Below are 22162 nucleotides of genomic sequence, written 5' to 3'. Positions count from 1 at the left end.
TATGAGAGGGTTATTACATCGCAAATCTACACCGTGTAAACCAGGGATGTCCAACCTGCGGCCCGCGGGCCACATTGCGGCCCGTCTAAAATTTTTGTGCGGCCCGCTAGTCATTTTTACTCCCCAAGTAGTATTTTAAACCTTCAATATTAGCCTAATTAAAATGTACCAGTCAGCTTTTAGGGGCGCAGTAATAGTATAGGATGGGTAAATATATACATATATAATTCTAAAGGCCCGTTATAACTCTAAAGAGCAATACTTAATCTTGAAACGTAATAGGTTCTGCGGCCCACTTAATTATTTCAAGTGTCAATGCGGCCCACTATAATAAAATGTTGGACATCCCTGGTGTAAACCGTTACTCGTTTTTATAACTTTAATTGTAAAAAAATCGGCTTATACGGTCAGTTGAACGGTTAGTGCGTGCGAATATCATAAAACACAACAGTTGCTAAAATGTACCACTTTTTCACAAACAATCGACAAACTATTATTGACGGCTGCTTGTTAAAAAACATTACAGCTCGCAACTTATATACTTTACGAATTTCTAGACAAAAATACATTACCAATGATTTTGATTTTCATTTTGTGTGGGCTGTCTCATTATCATGTTGTCAAAATTTTTCCAAGTTAAAATAAACGCAAAACGTACACAAAAATGACCATACTCATTTGCTCATTAAATGTTATAAACGCCATCCTGGATTGTTTTTTTAATCGCTTAAAAAGAAGTGATAAACGAATGAAGTGTATGGCACTTAGTCGGCATTCGGCTTTGCTTTAAGCCAATGCTTCTAAAACTTGAAACTTTTTTACTTTCGTTCACCCCTAGCATCTATCTATACAGATTTCATTCACCCTTGTGAATAACTTCGTATTGATTTTGTATTTGTAAATTCTTACCTGTTCACTGAACAGGTTGAACACCCGGAATATCCGCCCTTCTCGCAAGCTATCATCCATTTATGACCGTTCACCTTTATTCACCACATTTGGTTAATTCACCCCTGCAAAAATTTATTCACTCTGGGGTTAACCATTTACCTGATTAAGAAACACTGTTTTAAGCAACGCACGATTTTTAAACCCCTTTTCTTTCAAATCCATGGTTAGAATTGTTTTTGGCTTGCTTTTCTAATTTTTTGAATATTTGTTTCTAAATGTACGTGCAAACAATCGATGAGAAATTTATCGGATCAAGACGCCATGATTTCAACTACGATGTAGGTCAACAAAGGCGTACAAGCGTTTTCTGGAAACATTACCTCGTCCTAATTGTGCCTCTGACATCCGATATTTCACTTACGAAACTGTAACAAGTTGTTCAGTGGCCCTTCTTTAGTCTCGTGCTGATTAGGTTTATTCTGTTTGAAGTTTGCCAGCTGCAAAAACTACTAACCTTAAAGGTTTTTAAGGTCCTATGAGTGTAGTTTTATAACAATCTCGCCAAGTTAATTGCGACTGGTTATGTAAAGCTTCATGTAGGCTTAGTTTAAAAGGAAAGCTTATCTTGATTTAAAGTTCTAGGATTTAAACATAAAAAGTATGAATTTAATGTACTTGATTATAATGCTTTTTTAATGCGACTACCCTATGTCACAGGCCTTATGTTAATTTCATTAGAGTAAATATTAAACATATCAAAAAAAAATCGTACTTTTTGAAAAATATAGGCTGTTTTCACCTTCATGAGTCAATGTCGTTGACAGCAGGTGACAAACAACCTACAACTTGATTCATTTAGATTTTAGAAGGAGTCTTGATCTTTAAAGAGTGGCCAAGTCTTGCGTAAAAAGCTTTAGAGTTGACGTCAACAAATTATGTCATAATTTGAGGTTCTAAATCAAATTTGCAAGCTCTTCCGCGAAAATGCATTTCAATTCGTGTCCAAATATATTCAGGTTGACTAAGTCATCAAAGGAATCACGAAAAGCAAATCAATGCCTTTATTTAATTTCTGCCCCACTCCATTATTTATCAAAGTCATCAGCTAAATAATTTTCGCAAGCTCGATAAATTGCTTTACTTCGCTTCTATTGGCCAAACGTTAAAGTTTGTGGAGACTTTGGACCATACAAGCACGGTTTTACAATAAAAGAGTGCTTTTATTTTGTTAACTAAACAAAACTTTAGAGGGGAAAAAACATGAAATGTTGCACATTGTGAAGACTATATAGATTCGTTCGAAGCGCTAGGATTTGCATTGTAAATTAACTGACAGAACTTTTATTTTGAAACCAGCTAGCCAAACGTTTTTAGCAACGGGATAACTTTACTATTCAACTTGTTTAATTATCAACATTTGAATTACTGAATTTTAATAGCACCATTAAATTGAACAGTAATCTTCAAACTATGGGCAACTGGTTAATTGTTCCCTTGTGGTAGTTTGTTGTATACTAATATAACCGGAAAGATTTTGTGTGAAAAACGGAATAAAGCAGAAGAAGTTAAGTAGAATACTAGCAAAACTCCAACAAATTTAGCACTTTTGTAGCAAAAAATGGTGGCAGGACCCAGACCTTCAACTCTCTTATACTTGGATCAGTCCATAGAGCAAACTGGTCTTGGTAAAATGTAAATTATATATTTTGTGATTCGAACACCTGTTCTCCTTTGATATTCCAAAATTAACTGAAATAAAATAAATAATAAATTTGGGCTTAATGAACAGGGGCGGATGATGGCTTACCATAATGCCATGGTTCCCCAATACAGGTATTACGGTACGTATAGTTTAATTATTTCAATACAATATTTTTACGCGCTTCGCAAAAAACTCTGTGCTTTTGTGTTCACAACGTTTTAGCAGTGATTTACCCTGTTTAACAAGATTCATTTCGGCTTTTTTCGCCCTTTGCGTATATTAAACGTCTTTTAATGGGGCCTTGTATCGTAAATAACACCTCTCTAACTTTAAACTTTAACAACGCAGACATATTGTATGCTTTTTACCCTTGAACATTTTACGTGGTTTCTGTTCAGCCCTATAGCTGTTATAGGTCAATGACCCTGAGCAATTGTTTGCCAAAAAATTTGATTAATGTCACTAAATTAATCACTGTGCTATTTTTGTGTGTTCATGCGTCATGTCCTCTCTTAGAATATTTGCCAATTTAAACCAAACAACTACTATTTTTTTCGCGCTACGCACTAACCATTTTTTACCGTCTTCATGTATTTAGATCAGTGCTCTACAACCGGTGTGCACGGTGCACCCTAGGACAGTGGTCTCCAACCTGTGGGTCGCGACCCCAAGTGGGGTTGCCTGAAATTTTTCTGGGGTCGCCATAACTCACCATATTTGTGCTGTTTTAGTACGATTTATATATTTTTTTAGAACGACGTCACACCAATAAACGTGACCGAGTACATAGCATAGACAAGATTTTCTTTCTTCTACATCAGGGGTTCTTAAACTGGGGTCCATGGGCCCTTTGGGTCCGTAAAATATTTTTAGGGGTTCATGAACCCTTAATTAAAGTATTAGTGTATATTTAGGAAGTAAATCAAGTTTAAAAAAAAAAAACTGTTTAATTAAAAATAAAACGGTTTTGCACTGACTATATTAAGACTCCATGTAACTTTCCCATTTTTGGACCGAAATCAGCAGATTTATGAAGTCTATTTGTATTGTGACGTAAATTTATAACGTCACTTTTAAAATTTTTTTTACCTTTTGTTTTTGCCCTACAAAACATGTTAGGGTACCGTGGTAAAATAAGTTTAAGAACTCCTGTACATAAAATAGGTGTTTAGCTCTTAAGAGCTGCTAGGTTAAAAAGATTTCTGCAAATAAAATTTAATTTTGAACTTCGATGCAATTAATTTACCCGACTCCGTCCAATTTTGTGTGTTAACTATACTCTTTCCGTTTTCAACCACATGCCTTTGTTTAACGAAATTCAGCGCAATGAGCATATTAAAACCGAAACATCGTAATCGCTTGGAAGTAGAGCATGACGGTTATGTTTATGCAAAGTGGAGCCGCGTTTTCAAAAATTGGTGGATACCATGCAGGTGCAACAATCACGATAAATGCAATTTAGCGTTGAAACAAATTGAAATTTTGTGTTCGTTTGTGTTCTAAATTCAAAGTCATAATTTAACACTTGCTAAAAGAAATCATTCTTGTGCACACATATTCGCTCGATTTTTCAAAAATCATAATGTAGAGATAAACGAGTTTCGCGCGAAGCGTGAAATATTTTTGCATTTAAGAGATTAGGCACACGAAAATTGATACTGGACATCCTAAAAACAGTTCCAGGATTATTTAAAATATTTTTATTCCTATCTGAAAACAAAAGGGGGTCGCAATGTAAATTGTGATTCCATTTTAGTTAAATTGGGGTCGCTTATTAAAAAGGTTGGAGACCACTGCCCTAGGGTGCACCAAAATAAGCATGGGGTGCACGAGTACGAACAGGTATACAAGGGTGCATCACAAACTTTTATTGAACCATTAATATTTGACATTCAGGATATTATAAAAAAGATGTAGGTTTTATCTGATATATAAATGAACCTCTGTGGTTTTTTAAATGTTGAATAGTCTCTTTGCTATTTTCCTAAGTTTGTTAGAATGCTGTTTTATGACATACAATAGTACTTGAACGCAGCCTGCATCCGTAACCGAACTCTCACCTACAGTGTAAAACTTCGGCAGCTCCACTTGGTTTACTTGATATGATGATATTGATATGCATAATAATTTTTTCTATCACTTTTTACCTCAGTTTACCTTTTAGGTAAACCAATAAGAGTAGTAAATGTAGTTGTATCAATACAATCAAAACTTTGTTGTTCCTTGGCCTCTTTCAAAGTGTGTTGTAATATGTATAATGGCTCTTCAAGAAATGAAAATTGAATTGACATTTTACTCTTAGGTTTCCTGTCTTTTTGATGTCACATTCGAAATGCGTTATAACGTTTATAAGAACTCCACGTTAATTATTTTTTAAATGCACAATTGTTTTGGGTAATCGTTTTGAATAGCATGTTACAGGCTGGACAACGTAATATTTTATTGCTGTCTACCAAATGAATCCGCAAGGTGGTGACAAAACGCCAGAAATCTGAAATATGTAACATAGCTTTGATTTCTGATGCATATTTTTTTCTATCTCTGTGAACAACCAAACACGCCCATCTAACTTAGAAAGGAAGCTTTTTCAACTTGGCATTTTTGATCAAAAGATGAAAAAGCTAAAAAAAATTGGGTTAGTTATACCATACTTAAAATGATGATAAATACACAACTACAAGGCTTTTAAAGTAACTTTCCTTGGTTATAAATGACTACACCATCGCACTTATGGTAAAAATAATGTTTTATATTGTTTTGTTTTCAAGGGTATTTCAACACAACATACATGCAGCCTAGCCCGAGTTTAAAATCGCAGATTATCTTAAAATATAATTTTTATTTATTTTTTAACTCGATCGAATTGAAATGATGGAAGTTACGTCCGAGTATCGTTTTAAATTTTAACTCCATTTCGACCAAACAGTCCTAAAGTTATAGGCTACGTAAGAAGTACGTATGCTTACTATTTCTAAATTATCCGTATTGGACGTTATATTTATGTTGAAAGACAACAAATTTTTTTGAAATTAGTTGATAAATAGTGGTAACCAAATACCTGAGGGATAGTGTGGTACTAGTTGTTCAGTCCAGAGCAAAACTTCAGATTAGGTCACCTTATTTCGCAAAGTAGTATGTAAACTGCTTAAATTATTTTACGCATTGTCATATTCAAGTCATCAGAAAATAGATTGGTAGTTAAAAGATTTATCCCGATAGAAGAAGAATTGAATTCGTGAGACCAATACATAAAACTCAAGTGTGTCTAAACATTTTAAGTCAAAAAATGTGCCGGTTTGCATGGAAGATGATCTACCCAAGTCGACTTTGGTTTGATATCAGCGACAAAGTTGTTCACTTAGGTCAATTGGCCTCTTCAGCTTAAGCCTTTCTTTCATAACTCTCACTGAAGGGCGGCGCGAGAATTTTGTCGTTAGCTTAGTCTGTGGTATATCCGAGGCCCGAGAGCTAGGATAAAATTTTGAGACTGAGCTTTGCGTGACTTCAGTGTTCAATGTCGATTTAGAAAAGATACAAGAGTTTTCAAGTACCACTTGAAGAAAGATGAGTAGATAAAGACGATTCGCAAAGATAAAAATATTTAAATAATGTACATTGAACGTGTACGAAACAATGCAGGTCGGGCGTTTTACTAAAAGCAACTTGCTGTCTCTTTTCGAGGAAGATTAAAAGATTTAAAAAGCGACCAGTATAGTTCATTACTTTTACTAAATCGAAAGGTTAGTCACCAGTTAGTAAAGCGTGTTAGGCTAGAGTTGTGTCGTTTGACAAAGGTCTGCGATTGTGGTGAAAGTTAAGCAAAGTTTCGAAAAGTAAATATCAATTATTACCGTTCCACAGGAGTGACGATTGAGTGACTTTAATGTAAAGCAGCGGGCAGACATCGAAGTACAGTTAACTCTATGAATGTAAACAAGAGCAACATGACAAGGCAACCTGGAAAGCAGCGCGGCTCTGATCGACGTTCCTCGATAAACACCAACGGTATGACACGTTTTATGACTCAATTTGCCGTAGAAGATCGACAATTTAGAAACAGTTCGAATATCCGACTTTAATAAACAATTTGACAACCAGAAAAAGAACGTGTGGCACAATCATGCTTCCAAAATAAATCTATTAATTTGCGCTATAGAGAATACCCAGCCATTAACACTTACACAATAGACAATGTGACAATCAAACATAGCTAAATTAATTTGTTTATCAGCACGATGTACGACGTACTCTTAAACCACCACCTGTTCACAATCGCGCTGCGAATTATTCGCTGCCAAACTTAACATCTCCCTTCGTTACCGCGGCAATCGTTTGGCCGCACTAAAATGTCGTTGAATGATTTCAAACAATATATACAACTTTGCTATAGCTGGTATTGACTTTTGATTTCACAGCGTTGTGATTTTTGCTGGCATAACCTGTCGTACTTTTTTATGACAGCTGTTGTCATCACCTTTATCTATAAGGGGTGGGACTGGTAGTGTGCCTTTATTGGTATGAGCCTACCCCGTTGTGTTCCTAGGATCTAGTCACTGGCGCAGTTGACTTTCCCATTTGTGAATTGACGTTAGATTTGAAACGAAAGAACACGATTGACGAAATAGCTGTAAATGTCTTTGGCTATTCAACAACAGTCGCATGGTAAACATTCCCTAATTTCTCCCACCGCCATCCATTCATCCGATGGCAAAACTTACGAAAAATCTCGGCACGTGAAATTTGCTCCCAGTCTCTCATCAGACAATTTAAAAGCGGAAGATGTCGAATCAGCTAAGACAGGTAATAGTTATTGTTGAGCGGCATAATAAGCTATATACTGTATTATCATTTATTTTATCAAATTAAAATAGTAAATCACTCTAAGCGCTTAGAATTGTCGTCGAAACAAATTCATAACAAATCAAAGCTTTTGCGACCAAAGTTAAACGCATTGCGGCACTCAAACGTTGCACTTGAATCTCGTTTGTTTCTATTATTCGGGTCGCACTTGAAGCCTTTTAGGCTGCACTGACTTACATGGCCTATGTTTCTTTGTGTTGTATTACCCAGGGCACTTTACAACGAGTTTAGAAGGACTAATATAGGAACATTCTTTCATCACCCATATAGCGCAACTATTCGATTATAAAAAACAAAGCCACCCATTCAGTTCGATTAACATTGCAAATCGTTGTGAGATTTTGTTTGGTGGAAATCAGGGACTGAGTGATTGCGCTCATTAATAATATAGTTTGTCCTGTGTGTTCAGTCGTTCCACTAAATTTAACAACTATTGTGTATTCAGGAAGTTTACTAGTGTTAAGTCGCCATTATAACAACGAAAACAGCGCTTGATCCCCGAAGGGTATCTTGTAACAAGTGGAACGCATTGTTCACATTGTTATTGGACCGCCCGATCTAATTTACTGGGACATGCTGTTACACCTGTTTTCGAGAGACGCGCAAAAGAAAACGCGACCCTTTGTGTTTGTGTCGCCAATAACCATTGTCATCCGAAAGTGAATGATTGTTTAAAGAGTTTTATTACTTCCATTTGTAGAATTATAGATTTAACCTGCAGCATACACGTAAAGCGCATTACCCCCTTGTAGCTAAAAATGAGAGGTGATGTTATTTATCAAGCAATTTAAATAAACCTGACATTGGAGTTGATTGCTCGAAAGTAATCAAACGATTTGCGCGATTTTGCGCTTTTATTGCCTCCCTTAACATTTTCCGCTTTTATTGCCTCCCTTCAATGTAAACATATTATAAAGACGTGAGATTTTATTGCTTAGCCCTTAACAATTTAAGCATATTGCAAAGACGCAAAGATTAGCCCAATGGTCCCCAACCTTTTTTTGTCGCCCTTAAAAGGCTTTGGCTATTATTTGAAAATGGTGAAATTATAAACACGATTGGTACAATGGGCCAAACTTCCAGTCTTTACCATTCTTAGTAGTTTTTTCTTGTTAGTTTTTCTTTGTCAAATATTATTCGGCGATCCCTTAACAACCCCTTGCGACCGCCAGGCTGGGAACCACTGGATTAACTATATTGCGCTTGTCACAAAGCAAAAGCGAAAAATATTGCATCCAAACGGGATAAAACACCCTAGACTAGGGGTTTTTAAACTTATTTTACCGCAGACCCCTAAAACTTTTTTTTTTGCCTCGCGTGGACCACGGTAGGTAAAAGATTTTCAAAAATGACGTCATAAATAAACGTCACAATGCAAATAGACGTTATAAATCTGCTGATTTCAGTTTAAAAAGTGTCAAATTGAAATGGAGTCTAAATACAGTTAGCGCAAAACCGTTTTATTTTCAATTAAACTGTTTTTTTTGAATAAATTATTACTTTTAGAAATACAATAACATTTTAATTACGACCTCACGGACCCCCTAGGGGTCCATGGACCCCAGTTTAAGAACCCCTGCCCTAGACGAAGCTGAACGATATAATAAAATCAAAAACGTGGCCTGAAAACTTCTTTGGCGGTAAAATCTACGTTTGATTATAGCTAAAGTTTGTAAGCATTTTTTCCGAAATATATAGGGTTCGAATTAGTCCTGTATTAATGGTCGTATTCTGATCTGTGTTGTACTGACGAATATGATATTCTAATTTCGGTTGTACTGCTGAAGATATGTTAACCCTTCTTTTGTATCTATCCATTTTTTTGTGTCATAAAAATGTTAATCCCGCTATACTCTACGTTTCAGTCATCGCAAAATAGATTTAGAATTTTTTCACTAGCATTGCTGTTCTAACGTATGTTTCATGTTTCTTGGTGCATTGTGATTTATGCCTTTTATTACTAGCAAAATACTACATCCGAGTCCATAATGGTTAACATTTAGTGGTTACTTATCATAAGCTCGGACTAAGTTGTACGTGTTTCTACGTCTCCAGTTTGCCCGCCTGAACAGATTTTACCGCAATTTTCCATGAAATTGACGTCTGCGGTCAACGGTAAAACAGTTACAGCCTGTCAAACTTAACAAATCTTAGGCTACATAGCATAGGCCCAGGGTTTTTTTAAGGTTTGGTTTGGGTGACCGCTAAATAGTTTTAAGAGACCGCAAGTGTTTCATTTAAATACCAAAAACTTTGGGAAACCGCTGAAGAAATTTGGGGGACCGTTTCGGTCCCCCAAAACACCTTAAAAAACACTGCATAGGCTTATAGCCTTTTATGAGTCGTGCATGTTATTATTTTTTATTTGACTGTATTGTTGAAGGCGTTGGAGGAACGGAACGTCGATCATTTCCCAACATCCACGGAGCACCTTCTACTTCTCCTCCCACTCGCCGGACACTCCACTCTATGGTGGGAGGAGTAAGGCGAGCATCGATGTTCGCTCGAAATTACCACCCCTCGAATCTTAGCAACATACAAGTGACCTGCATTCCTGTAAGAATAGCTGCTATTTGCGTAACCATTTGTTTATAGTGAATTCGTTTAGAAAAACATAGAAATAATTTGTTCTGTTTCTACCAGAGATATAGGTCATCTGCTCGTTTGTGCTGCCCACACAGCCCTCTTTACGTAGTCTATTTAGTTTGTAATATATGCTTTTGTTTCTAATTGTATAACTTGCAGTGCTGTACTGACTAAAGTCAAAGGCAACTGATGACATGCACTGGGACTTGACTTGACTTAGACTTTAGATATTACACTGAACTTGGATTTGAGATAAGTCATTTCAAAATTGCTTATTTACAACACTTATAGTTTGCAATATTGACCTCGCATTACTTGAAATCAATCATTTAGTCACACTGACATTACATTTAACAAAACAATTAGTTTTTCGCTTTTGATACTGGTATAGTTTGCAGTATATTTCGCCACACTCACGACATTGAACAGTGATAAAGTATTTTTTTTTTATAATCAATGAGGGCATGATAACATTTTATATTGGAATTTGACCAGCAATTTATATTCGTTTCACGCCCCTGGTTAGTACCAAGAAGTGACATTAAAACATTTTTTTTTATTTTACTGTGCAACATTTAGGAGATTTTAGGTGAGAATACCCAGTAGATGAATTTAAATTTGTCCAATTATCAACTTTCGAAATATTTGTAGCCAATTATTCGATTTCGTCGAGCGGCTAAAATTGTGCGTCTGCTCTGTATGGTCTGCATCGCATGCAAGAAGTAAGTAACATGGATAAAATATTGAGGAGTTCCTATTTAAAATTTGTTAAAGGTAAAACTTTGGTCAACAATAAATTTTGATTTGAATTAAAATACTAGAAATTGTAATGATATGTATACCTGACTGTATTTTAAATGATTTCCTGCTGCAAAGCATAAACGTTTGTTAGACGACAAAATAAATGCAATATTTCAATTTGATAATTATGAAGTTGCTAGCATTGTTTATGTATGTTTAAGGAGCCTGACTTACTCCGTGTCACAAAATAGCTGGGTTGCACTCAAAGAAGCACTTTTGCGCGAAAGCGACGTAAGCAAAGATCAACAGGACTCAACCAAAAAAGGTGTGACTGAGCTAACAGTGTTCAGTCTAACATAAATAGCCACGAAAAACCGCTATTGCTACTATAGCAACGGATAGGAGACGATACCCCGTGCCAAATGGTATATAGTATCGGTACTAGGCAAACAATGCCGACTTGACACCAAATTAATTTCAGCAGTTCAGCAATGTTTTGCGATCTAACACTGAGCGTTTTCCACTGTAAAATTCCTTTTTTTAGAAAATAGCAAATTAACGAAAAACGAACTATATAAGTTTCCAAGCGCCATCAACCAAAATAATTACGTTTGCAAGTTAATATTTAATCAAATTTTCTTATAGTAATAACGTCATTAAGGATATCTATATTTGTCATACCAGCACTATTGATTAATTGTTATAATATGCTTTGGAAAGATTTGAACACCGGTGACCCCGAGTTGACCTTTGATCTCAACAAGTTTCGCAGAGCGTCAAAAGATCACGACGAAATGCCATTAAAAATAAAGGAACTATTGCGAAAGAAGCCAAGCGAAAGGACCGTGGACGAAAATGCTAATGTAGAACCCTTCACTATATTTTACATCTTAAAAGTTCATATCTGCAATTTGAAACGAATATAAATATGTTTGTCAAAATATAACAACGTATTCGTAGCATTTTTCTAGTTTCAATTCCTAAAAAAATATTTCTTCACAGAAATCCATTTACATTGTATTGAATACTGACTTTGACGAAAATTTATTTTCACTAAGAGTTCAAATTGTATAGATAATGAGAAGCATGCAGAAGCTGGAGCTTTTTGCACGTTATCCGCTTGGCATTCAACGTAAACTATGCTCAAAAGCGTGGCTAGAGGACTTTGATGCCAACCGGGTGATCTTGCGAGTTGGCCATCGTGCTTCGTGTTTCTATTTCGTTGTTTCTGGACGGCGTAAGTTAACCGTACTATTCCTGTTGTTGAAAGATCAGCATACCTTAGTTGAAAAAATATCATTTTAAAAGTCTTGGAAAACATTGAACAAAGTTAAATATTTATGTACCGTACGTAAGCATCAGCCGGACTCTTTTATGCCCAAACTAAAACACCGCCAATGTCGAAAAAAATGCAGTTCGCTAAAAAATAGGACTAAGAGCTGACAATCGAAATAACATTTACATAGGAATAAGTGCTAAACAGCCTCTTACACAAACCCAAATGCCACATCTGATTCCACTACTAACCCTACCAAATTCAAAGCGTAACAAGGACGGCCGATGCCAGAACTATGGTCCCCAAACGTCCTATACCCTCTTTCTAGGCCTCTAGGGTTTTGGGTTTTATTCCGACGGGTTTTGTTCTGGCTTTATTATGTCGTCCTACTAATACTGTGTATACGCCACCACCACCAGCCTTTGTTGTTTGTCGTTTAAGCTTGGAAGTTTTCGACGACCGCTTGTCTAATAATTTGAACCGACTGCAAACAATGTAAACTCAGTTTTATGTAGAAATTGTTTTTTTTTTATGTACGGGTATTGAACACCTTTTACGTGTTTTCGGCATAGAGATAAAACTTTCTTGAAACCCAATCATCCTAACCTATATTGAAATTATATTTACACTTCAATCATGGTATATTATATGTGCAAACAAATAACGGATACTTTCTTATTGTTTTATAAATGCAATACAAAACGTGCATAAATGTTGACAAGGTATATTTGCGAATCGTAGCGTATTGGTATTCTTGCAGTGGTATCAAACGGGGAAGAGGACAACGGACATACCGTGACCACTCTCCTCAAGAGGGGTGATAAATTCGGGGAAGAAGAGTTAGGATCCGGATGCAACAGATCTTCCACCGTAATGAGTCAGGACGACGTTGAACTCTTTGTTGTGCATGGTGACGTAGGAATGATTGATTTTTATTACATGTTATAATATTTATCTAATTTAGTATGTGTCGAAAATGGAAGTTGTATTTGGGAACTGCAAATAGATGCACTTCTGTATGAAACCTATTTAATGGCACAAGACGTCTTAAGGATTAGTGCTTGTTTAGCCTAATTGCAGTTCTGCGTTAAACAAACATTGCCGCTGGTAATAGTAATAACTTGCTAGTACTAAATCAAATAAAAGTTAAATGATATTGAAAAACTGCAATAAAACTGCTTTCTATTGTTTATTTTTACCTCCAATAAAACATATTTCGCAATTGATTTAACTTTTGGTTGCCAGCCACACTATTAAAACCGTTGTTTGGCCAAATTAAGAGGTGGGCGTTTATTTTAGGTATAGGCAAATCAAAGCGAAGATCTCAAATATATATAATATGAATTGTGTGCTGTTCTCAAAGAAAAAGTAAGGAACATATAATAACAAACATTGTTTGGGCACAACAAAATGTGTTGTTTTGATAGGTTGGTAAAAGTCTGGAGCAAATCCAACATTTTGGGGGGTTGGTATTAACATTTTTTGAGATGGCTTCACCAAGTTTTATGCCATAATTTGGCGTTGTAAAACATGTCTTTATAGCTCTTTGCAACTATACAAGTTTGGAAAGGATCTTCGTTGGTAAGCTGCTAAGAGTCTAGGACGGGTCCAATTTTTTAGGGGGTGGGGTATTAAAATTTTTAGAAATTTGCGTCACCAAGTTATGCCATAATTTGTCGTTCTAAAATATGTACCCAAAACATTCTGTTTACGTTGTAACTCGTGCGCAAATGTGTAAATGAAATTGAGTTTAATACTTTACAATTTTCAGATTCGCGCAAAGCTTAAAAAACAATTCGGTTACAGGAGCACACATTTTAGTTTAGGAAACTTGGCGCATTGAGCACACCAAAAAATTGTGGGTCAATTTTTTATTGGCAAGATAAATAGTTTTAATAGGTATGTCTATATCCTTCCCTGGTCAAACGAGGTAAACAAAAAGCTAACCCTACTTCCCTACTATGCGGTTAGCATTCATAGTTATCATTTTCGTTTAAAAAACATGCTTTGCGAAAGCATTGCATATTTCATCGTAAACAAAAAAATATTTTTTTTGGAAAACGGGTTGCAGCCCGTTTTAGAGAAGATGTTTTGGGGGAATACAATAATTGAACTGTCCTTTAAATATGTAGCTATCAGATGATATGTAATTTTATTGATGTGTATATGATTTCCACATACATATTACATTATCCTGTTTAATATAGGAATACCGAGAAATATGTCTGGCGAAAGGAGCCAAGGATATAAACAGCCTGGAAATATGTAAGAAGAACCCAGTCTTCAATCACTGGCCTATTCAGATACTTATTGACAATCCAGGAACATGGACAATGCAAAACTACAAAGCTGGTAAATCTAGTTTAAATCACAATTTTAGTCTCGGTATTTATTGATTTTGTAATAAGTTTGCATATTTTGGATAAAGTTAGGTCGTTTACGATGACAATAATTAATACAAGATGAATCCTGCTTGACAGCATTAATTGCAACAACTATATTATCCGAAACCCGATCACGCCCCATTATGATTTTAGTGTTGTTTATCGTTCAGGGACTCTTATAGTGGAAGACAGCTCGAGATGTGAGTGGGTTTATGTCATAAAGAGTGGGCAAAGTAAAGTGGTAAAATGTCTGAGACCAAAAGAACCGGAAGATGACCCAGTTCGCATCCGAAAGCTTGTTGCGAAACAGGCTCGCGACAAGCTGATTAAGGAAATCGAGAGCAACAGTGTACAATCGGCGTCACGTACTGGTAATATAAGACTCATATTTAATTATGGCTCACCATGATGATACAGTATTTTAGGCCAGTGCTCTTTAACCGGTGTGCACGGTGCACTCTAGGGTACACCAAAATATGTATTGGGTGCACTACTACGAAAAGGTATACAAGTGTGCACCACAAACTTTTACTAAACCATTAATATTACATCGTATTTGCCAGTAATTACCGATTTCTATAAGACAATATGGTGCTGTAATCGTTGTAAACCAACTTTCTAAGACATGTGGCATTTTTTTTGTTTGCCCGACTGTCGTGGTGCAAGTTGTATTCCTGCTTTTTGTTTTTTGATTGCTTTTATGACATGTAGGCCTAATAGTAGCCTACTTGCAAGCAGCCTGTAGCCATAATCGAACTCTCACCGGCAGTGTGTAAAACTCCGGCAGCTCAACTCGGTTTAATTGAAATGATGATAATGATATGAATAATGATTTTTTCTATCGCCTTTTAACTCAGTTTTCCTTTTAAGCAAACAGGGTGCACGAGTTTGTCACAACAACTTTCAGGGTTAACCAAACCAAAAAACGATGAAGAGCGCTGTTTTAGGCCATCGTTTTTACGGCAATTATAAGCAAAACAGTGCACTTTAAACACTGAACTAGCTGATTCCCAATCAGGGTTTGCAAAATATTTGTTGAGTGTAAGTGTTATAAAGATTTGTTCAAGAGTCCGTCATGTTGATAATATTTGGAAAGGGGATTTATTACTGCAAAGGTTATTATAGCTCATAACCTGGACTAAATAGTGTCATAATGACATTTCACAAAATGTACATTGTTCTGTTCTTGTCCTTTCACACGGTTTTGTTTAGGTTCACCTGGCGATAATACAAGATCGGGTCTTGCCCCTTCATCGACTTTTTTTACAACCCCACTTTCACGCCCGCAGACGTTTGACAACCCAGACCCCTCTGTTCAAGCAGCTATTCGTGTAAGCATCAAAGTGGGCTACTATTACTTAATTAAAAAAATCATAAACATTCAACTTTTGGTCAGGCTGCATCTCGTGTTCAAACTGCGCCAAACCAAGTGAACTACCCTTTTTTATCTTCATTGTATGGTCGAGATCTTGACCATGTGGCCTATGTGGCTTTAGAGGTCCTTGGTCCAGGAGACAGCTTCGTGAGTCATTTTGACTTTGTGTTTTTGAAACTGAAACAAGCATAAATACTAAGATAACAACGATTAAAGTAAAAAATTAAGAATCAATATAGTTTTTAATTATGCCTAAAGACCATTTTTGTAATGCGTTGCATTGAATATAGCCACCTCTAGTATAGAAATGATAAAGTCATTTATGCGGCTGCTTGCACAGACACTTATGTTGCAATAAGTTAATGTTTGAATGAATGCTATAGGCCTACATTTTTGGATACAATTGTATTTCGTTCCTAAATTCTATTTCAGGGCTTTCTTGCAGTTTTGCCGAAAGAACAACGTGGAGCCAGTGTAAGTCTCGTTAGTTGTGGTGCCGAGGTCATACAAATCAACAAAAAGTTTTTTCAAAAACATGCTGACGAAACTGTTTACAGTCTTATCAACATGAAGGTATAATCTAAACTAAATAAATTCTAGAAAACATTGATTAGGCATCACCGAACCTGTACCAACCCGACAACAATTTAGACAAAAATGACTTCTTACAGAGTGTTTAACCGCGAAATTTAGACAGAGTTCGCAAAATATCGAATTTACTTTTGTAGGCAATAATGCTTTTCAAACAGGTTACGAATTTTTCTGACGTTTGAAGCAATTTAGTACAAGGATTACATACATTTGTTTAAAACGATAGTTCAACATTTGTTATCACGGTCATTGCGCAAATTATCACCTTAATTGCGGTTGTAATTCGCTGTTATAGCGCCAGTAGTACAACTAACAAAATTCAACACGAAAGGTAGGTCTATAAATTACTTTAAACAGTTTATTTTTTATTGACTTAAATTATTTAACAAGCAGTGTAACAAGAATACAAACAAGTTAAAATGAAACTATGTTTACCCTTATTGCTAAAATAAAATTCAAAGTGCTGCCTGTCCTAGATTTGTGTAAATAGACTTTTTATTTCTTTAGGTTGTTTGGAGAGGTATTCTAAATAGGCTCCTTTTGTAAAACCGTGCACGCTGTTTTACTCGAACAGCCCGTTGCTATCACAGACCTATACTGTTGCATTCACAGACCTGTGAATGTACCGTTAAAAGTGTAAAAATAGGCGAACAAAACTTGTTATTTTTTTTTTATAATTTTTGTGTAACAAATTTTAACACAATTGGCGAAGGCCAAGGTAAAAAATTAAATCAAGTAATACGGTTAGAAACGACGCAACAAATGCCAGAATACCTATATATCCTTAATATCTTAAACACCTATTTAATTGTCACTGTGCCTTTGCAGATATGTATACCTGCTTAGAAAAGCTCCTTCGTAACTACTGACCTGCAATAACGGCACACATATCAATATTAATAGCCAGGTCTTAGAAAACCTAAATGTCCTTATTTCTAAGAAATGTCCTTATAATGTTATGTTTTGTGGTGGTACTCTTTTTTTACCATACTAAAAAACATGGATTTGTTGTCACTGTGATTATCTATAAACAATGTAACTTTGGAATGCCTCACAGTTACATAAGACAGGTTAGCAGTTCATTATTATATTTTTTACGACTTCAACTAATTTACAGCAAAAATATTTAGTTGTAAATGTCTTACAGTTTCCTCCGTTTCCGAAACAGCATGACATTCTGAAAAACCTGAAGCAGTCTTTCGAGTGGGATGATTACAAACGACGCACAATCGATGATGCTATTGGGCGACTCTATCGACCGCTCATAAAACCATGACTTACGAATGATCTTTGAAGTGCACGTTTTTTTCTAAGTTATGTTATCCGTACTAAAACATTTAATATTCAATTTATTCAAAAAGTTATGTGGAAAATGTCACCTTCCGTTAAATAAACTACGTTTTTGTTAAACTACGTTAACTGAAATATTACACATTTGTTTTGAGCATCAGTGACAGGACAAATTCGCCTTTTATCCCACATAATAAGACAGTACGTCGACGGTGCCACGGTGGCGGCTCACCATGCCAAGCTGGTGGGATTTGCTTGGTCTGTTCGGCAGTCGGCACGTTTCCAATTGCGCATGCGCGACATGTGCAAATTTGTCGATAAGACCAAGCAGCATGACACAAATAGCGAGAACATTCTCCATTCGTTCTGGATATTTTTCTACTGTCTGCTCTAATTTTACCTCAGCAACGGAAGCCACTAATTTTAATCTAGGTGTAAAAACCCCTCTTTGTGGGTCCAATCCCGATTTGCTCATCACCAAGCTACACGATAAAGCTGACTCCTTTATATATTTTTGTCAGCGTACAAGGTAAAAGAACAGTGAAGTTGCAACGAAGCCTTCAGCGTGAAGGAATTATTACCGTATAAGACACCAGATTTACCAATAAGGTTTATCACTAAGGCGATTATTTTTTTCCTTTTTAAAACTGGAAAGTTTGGATCAATAAAATCAAAACTTTCACAAATTATGAGCTATTAAGAATACATTTTTTAATAACAAACTATAAAGAACCACATTGTCTTAACTTTAACGTCACTTGTTTGTGATGTTTTACTGAAGACCAGTGGAACACAAATCAGTTATGTTTTTGGGTTTATAAAAGTCTCTTGAAAAAGCTGAAAGACGAGCAACTATAAATAAAAAAAAAATAAGGTTATTTAAAAAAATGTTCAGTAGGCTAAACAGAATAGCAATGGGATAATTAAACCTGGCCTGCGTTGATAGTTCTGTCGGCTCGCATATACAGTATGTTGTCCTAATAAAGTTATAATACAGTTAAAATGTTATTGGATGTAATTTAAAAAAGTCCCAGTCAAGTTATTCGTAAAATAACTTAAGTCCAAGTCAAGTCTTTTCGATGAAATAACAAGTCAAGTCCCAGTCCAAGTCATCAGTTGCGCAAGTCAAGTCCCAGTCAAGTCATAATTAGAGCAAGTCAATTTTAAGTCTGGTCCATGTCAAAAAATAAAAAGTTAAACTATTAGAATTCTTAAACTCGTACGATTATGAACAATAACTGAACTAAAAATAAGAAAAAGGGGACATATAGCAAGCAATTTGTTTTTTGGGGCAAAAATTTGACAAATAGCTCAATTTTATAAAAAAAAGTACTTAAAGAAATTTCAGCCCAAGTCATTTGTTCAAAAGACTTAAGTCAAGTCAAGTCATTTGTCCGAAAGACTTAAGTTAAGTCAAGTCATTTTGTCCAAATGACTTAAGTCAAGTCAAGTCATTTAAAAACAGTGACTTAAGTGCACTTAAGTCAAGTCATTGACTTAAGTCATTACAACACTGTACATTACTATCACGTACAAATGGTCCAGTGGGTTGGTTGATTGCTAGCGCATTAGCTAGTTCAGTATTATGCTAATGGTATCCTGTCGTATTTTTCTACTAAAAAACTGTAGTGACGACATGCCTACGTTTGTGAGAAACGCCTTTTTTCCAGTTTTGCATTTTTCCTTGTGTATCGTCTACGTGTCTCGTTTTGGCGTGTCGCAGTTTATTTTAACTGGACACGATTAATAAAAACAACTTCGCTACAGTACTAAAGTATAAAAGTGACGTTTTCGTAAGTTCGTATATACACACACTTTATTTGTTTTTCTTTTTAGTGAATTACATATTTAGTTGTCCCGACGATAATAATTCAAAATAGATTTTTCTATGAAATATATACACACACAACCGTGTACAACAGGGGTTCACGCTATGATGATTTGTTTCACATCAAAGGTAAATGACCACAAAATGATGGATATGGCAATTGCGTCCCAACTTGAAGCCTAAAAATGTATGGTAAACTCGAGCAATATTGGAGCCATACAGTTTAAATGAGGCAGTTGACTGACCACCCACAACCTGTTATTTAAGCCACTGTTGCTCACTATACTTTTTTTAGTTATAATTTAATCAGTCATTATTTCAGTTGGTATAATAGTTAAAAGTTTTAGTTTTTTGTGGTAAGCAAACTCCTGCTTTCTAGAAAAGGGTGCTTGTCTGGAGCGTCAAATACTGTACATTCAAACAACTTTAATAGTGCCGTTTTTTCTCGTATAGCGATAAGTTTTTGGATGTAAAGGGCAATGAGATAAAGATACAGTCCATCCAAAACCTTTTTACGAGTTATAGTCTACGTGCGCGTTCTTATGTGTATACCTAACGAAACAATGAAACAGGTGTTTGACTGGTAAGCAGTAACACGCTTGACAACGTGCGTTTGTCGGCACTGGCTTGTTACGACCAATCCGCCGTTGCTGTGACTAAGATTGTACGAGTCTTACGTTTCCGGGACACATCCGGACTCACACACCGATAATAACGGCACTCGGTTCGCGAAAGAATGGGTAGCATCGCTGCTATATCCATGTACTACAGGGATATGTGGAACCTGTAGGTTGTATGTGCGCCACTTCTGTTAAATGTGCGCTCGAGTCCAATTAATTAAAGGCTAAAGTTAAACATACATCAGGCTTCAAGTTTCTCAGACCAGAATACTGCAAAGCCATACTTGAAATAATGTTAAAAAACGTAAATTAAAAAGGGTTTTAAAAATATTTTAAGATTGTTTACATGTTTCTTCTACTCGCTAGTATAGATTTCAGTTTTAATTTGAGAAGTAACTCTTAAAAAATTGTTTACCCAGAGGACAGGAAAAATGTCTCGCACTTTGGGAATATGTCTGTTAACTATCTGTTCTGCTCTGACAGTGTTCGGTAAGTGCTAAACCTTGTATTTTATTTATTCGTTTATCAAAAAAATAAAAATATAAAAGTGGAAATATAAAAATAAGTGGTTTAAAATAGTCTATAACTGAACTAAAAACTAAGAAAGCGCAACATATAGCAAGGGATTTGCTTTATGTGCAGACATTTGGATAAACAGCTAAATTTCACAAAAAAATACTTAAAGTAATATATTTCGGCCACAAACAACATTATTTTTTGCTGCAGGTCAGTGTTCCGTGGACAATGGTGGATGTTCTCACTTTTGTTTGGAACATCAAAATAACGTGTTAAGTTGCGCATGCCCTTGCCTAATGTCACTTGATGTGGACAACTCAACATGCGTTGCCGATATGCCTTGTGACATAGATTTGCTTATTCTTGCTGACTTGTCAAGATTAGCAGATCCGGCTGACTGTCCCTTTTTAAGCATACCGGACTTTATATATACCAAAACCTGGAGCGCTTGGCAGGTAAAGTTGTTATGCTATAAGTTATATAATATTTTTAAACTTTTTCATTTTTTTTTCTACGGTTCGCCTACTAAAACTGGATGTAACGCTTTAGAAAAGTTGGCTCTAATCATCATTTTGTTTATGAGGGAAGGAGAAAAAAATAAGAATATTGTATAATGTTTCAAGGAAAATATTATTTACAAACAGATGCATGACAGCGGTATACATAACATGCCAAAACAATGTTTACGCAGTATTTTTTTAATTTTCCGTGGCCGCAATACTTTTATGTTTTTAATTGGTATTTATGTTTTTGATTTTTTATATTCAATCAACTAAAAGTGTATGGCCAAAAACGTTGCAGTACAGTTTTATTTTCTAAATCTAAACAGTATATCAAATACACCAAAGTTCTGTTTGTTTAGCCTTGGCGTGACCACATTGCTAATGTGGAAGGATTTTTTGTCGTGGACAACAATACTACACGAACAAACGTTGGCGTGCAGTATTTTGCGGACCGAACGACTTATATAAATCCTCATAAGTAAGTTATCATCAGGTCATTGTTTTAATAGGATCTTTTCGGTAGTTAACAAATAGTAACAAAAAAGTTTGCTATTTTATTTAATTACACAAAACTATTGTTGAAACAAAACAGATTTTAAAATATTTCTTGAACTTTTTTTTACCAAGATTGCACCCAGTTGTGTGTAAATGATAATTGCACCGCTGTAAGATTAATCCATCAGTAGTTGTCAATACAAACATTTTACTGCTTTTGGGTGGACATTACAGCTACTCGGCTCTTAATCTCAATGAGGAAGTGGCAAGTCTATTAGCCAGACCCACCCCTTTATGTTCTGGACAGATATACTACGCACACTTTCTAAGCTCGGACATCGAGAACAATCCTGCGATTTTAAACCACATGTATATTGGCCCCGGAACAAGACGAAGTCCTCTTACCACGAGTTACATCGGTAAGCAAGTGCACACTGAAATAAAGGGTGCACGAAGCCGTATCCCAAATTATATTTTGTCAATCTACTTTTTGCAATACGACTT

At 35.7% G+C, this 22162-nt stretch overlaps 1 protein-coding gene across 3 annotated transcripts; it reads left to right on the top strand.

Moving 5' to 3' along the window:
- The first annotated feature begins 6365 nt into the window (after nt 1-6365).
- On the top strand, nt 6366-17893 carry LOC146160463 (uncharacterized). Of its 3 annotated transcripts, none has more exons than XM_083383951.1 (13): nt 6366-6598; nt 9837-10009; nt 10691-10761; nt 11002-11105; nt 11501-11643; nt 11855-12017; nt 12817-12971; nt 14264-14408; nt 14611-14811; nt 15653-15771; nt 15837-15962; nt 16248-16388; nt 17554-17893. In XM_083383951.1, exons 1-13 carry the CDS (start codon nt 6517-6519, stop codon nt 17680-17682), a joined length of 1752 nt encoding a protein of 583 aa, XP_083240077.1. In that variant the 5' UTR covers nt 6366-6516; the 3' UTR covers nt 17683-17893. The 3 variants fall into 3 exon arrangements, with proteins under 3 accessions (XP_083240077.1, XP_083240078.1, XP_083240076.1); XM_083383952.1 differs by having other exon boundaries at nt 6370-6598; nt 10619-10761; nt 17554-17891; XM_083383950.1 differs by lacking the exon at nt 6366-6598 and adding an exon at nt 6644-7393 and having other exon boundaries at nt 17554-17892.
- The last annotated feature ends 4269 nt before the right edge of the window (nt 17894-22162 follow it).

The sequence above is a fragment of the Ascidiella aspersa genome, chromosome 3 (genome assembly GCF_963924565.1).
Source record: "Ascidiella aspersa chromosome 3, kaAscAspe10.2, whole genome shotgun sequence".
In the NCBI taxonomy this organism is placed as follows: Eukaryota; Metazoa; Chordata; class Ascidiacea; order Phlebobranchia; family Ascidiidae; genus Ascidiella; species Ascidiella aspersa.
The sequence above is the reverse complement of the archived record's forward strand: the minus strand, read 5'-3'. Positions and strand labels throughout refer to the sequence as shown.

Bases quoted from the DNA above. Each gene is read 5' to 3' on its own strand.
- LOC146160463 (XM_083383950.1), top strand. From the start codon at position 7,225: ATGTCTTTGGCTATTCAACAACAGTCGCATGGTAAACATTCCCTAATT. The intron at 11,106-11,500 runs GTGTGACTGAGC...TGCTTTGGAAAG, and splicing joins ACAGGACTCAACCAAAAAAG to ATTTGAACACCGGTGACCCC. The intron at 11,644-11,854 runs GTAGAACCCTTC...CAAATTGTATAG, and splicing joins CCGTGGACGAAAATGCTAAT to ATAATGAGAAGCATGCAGAA.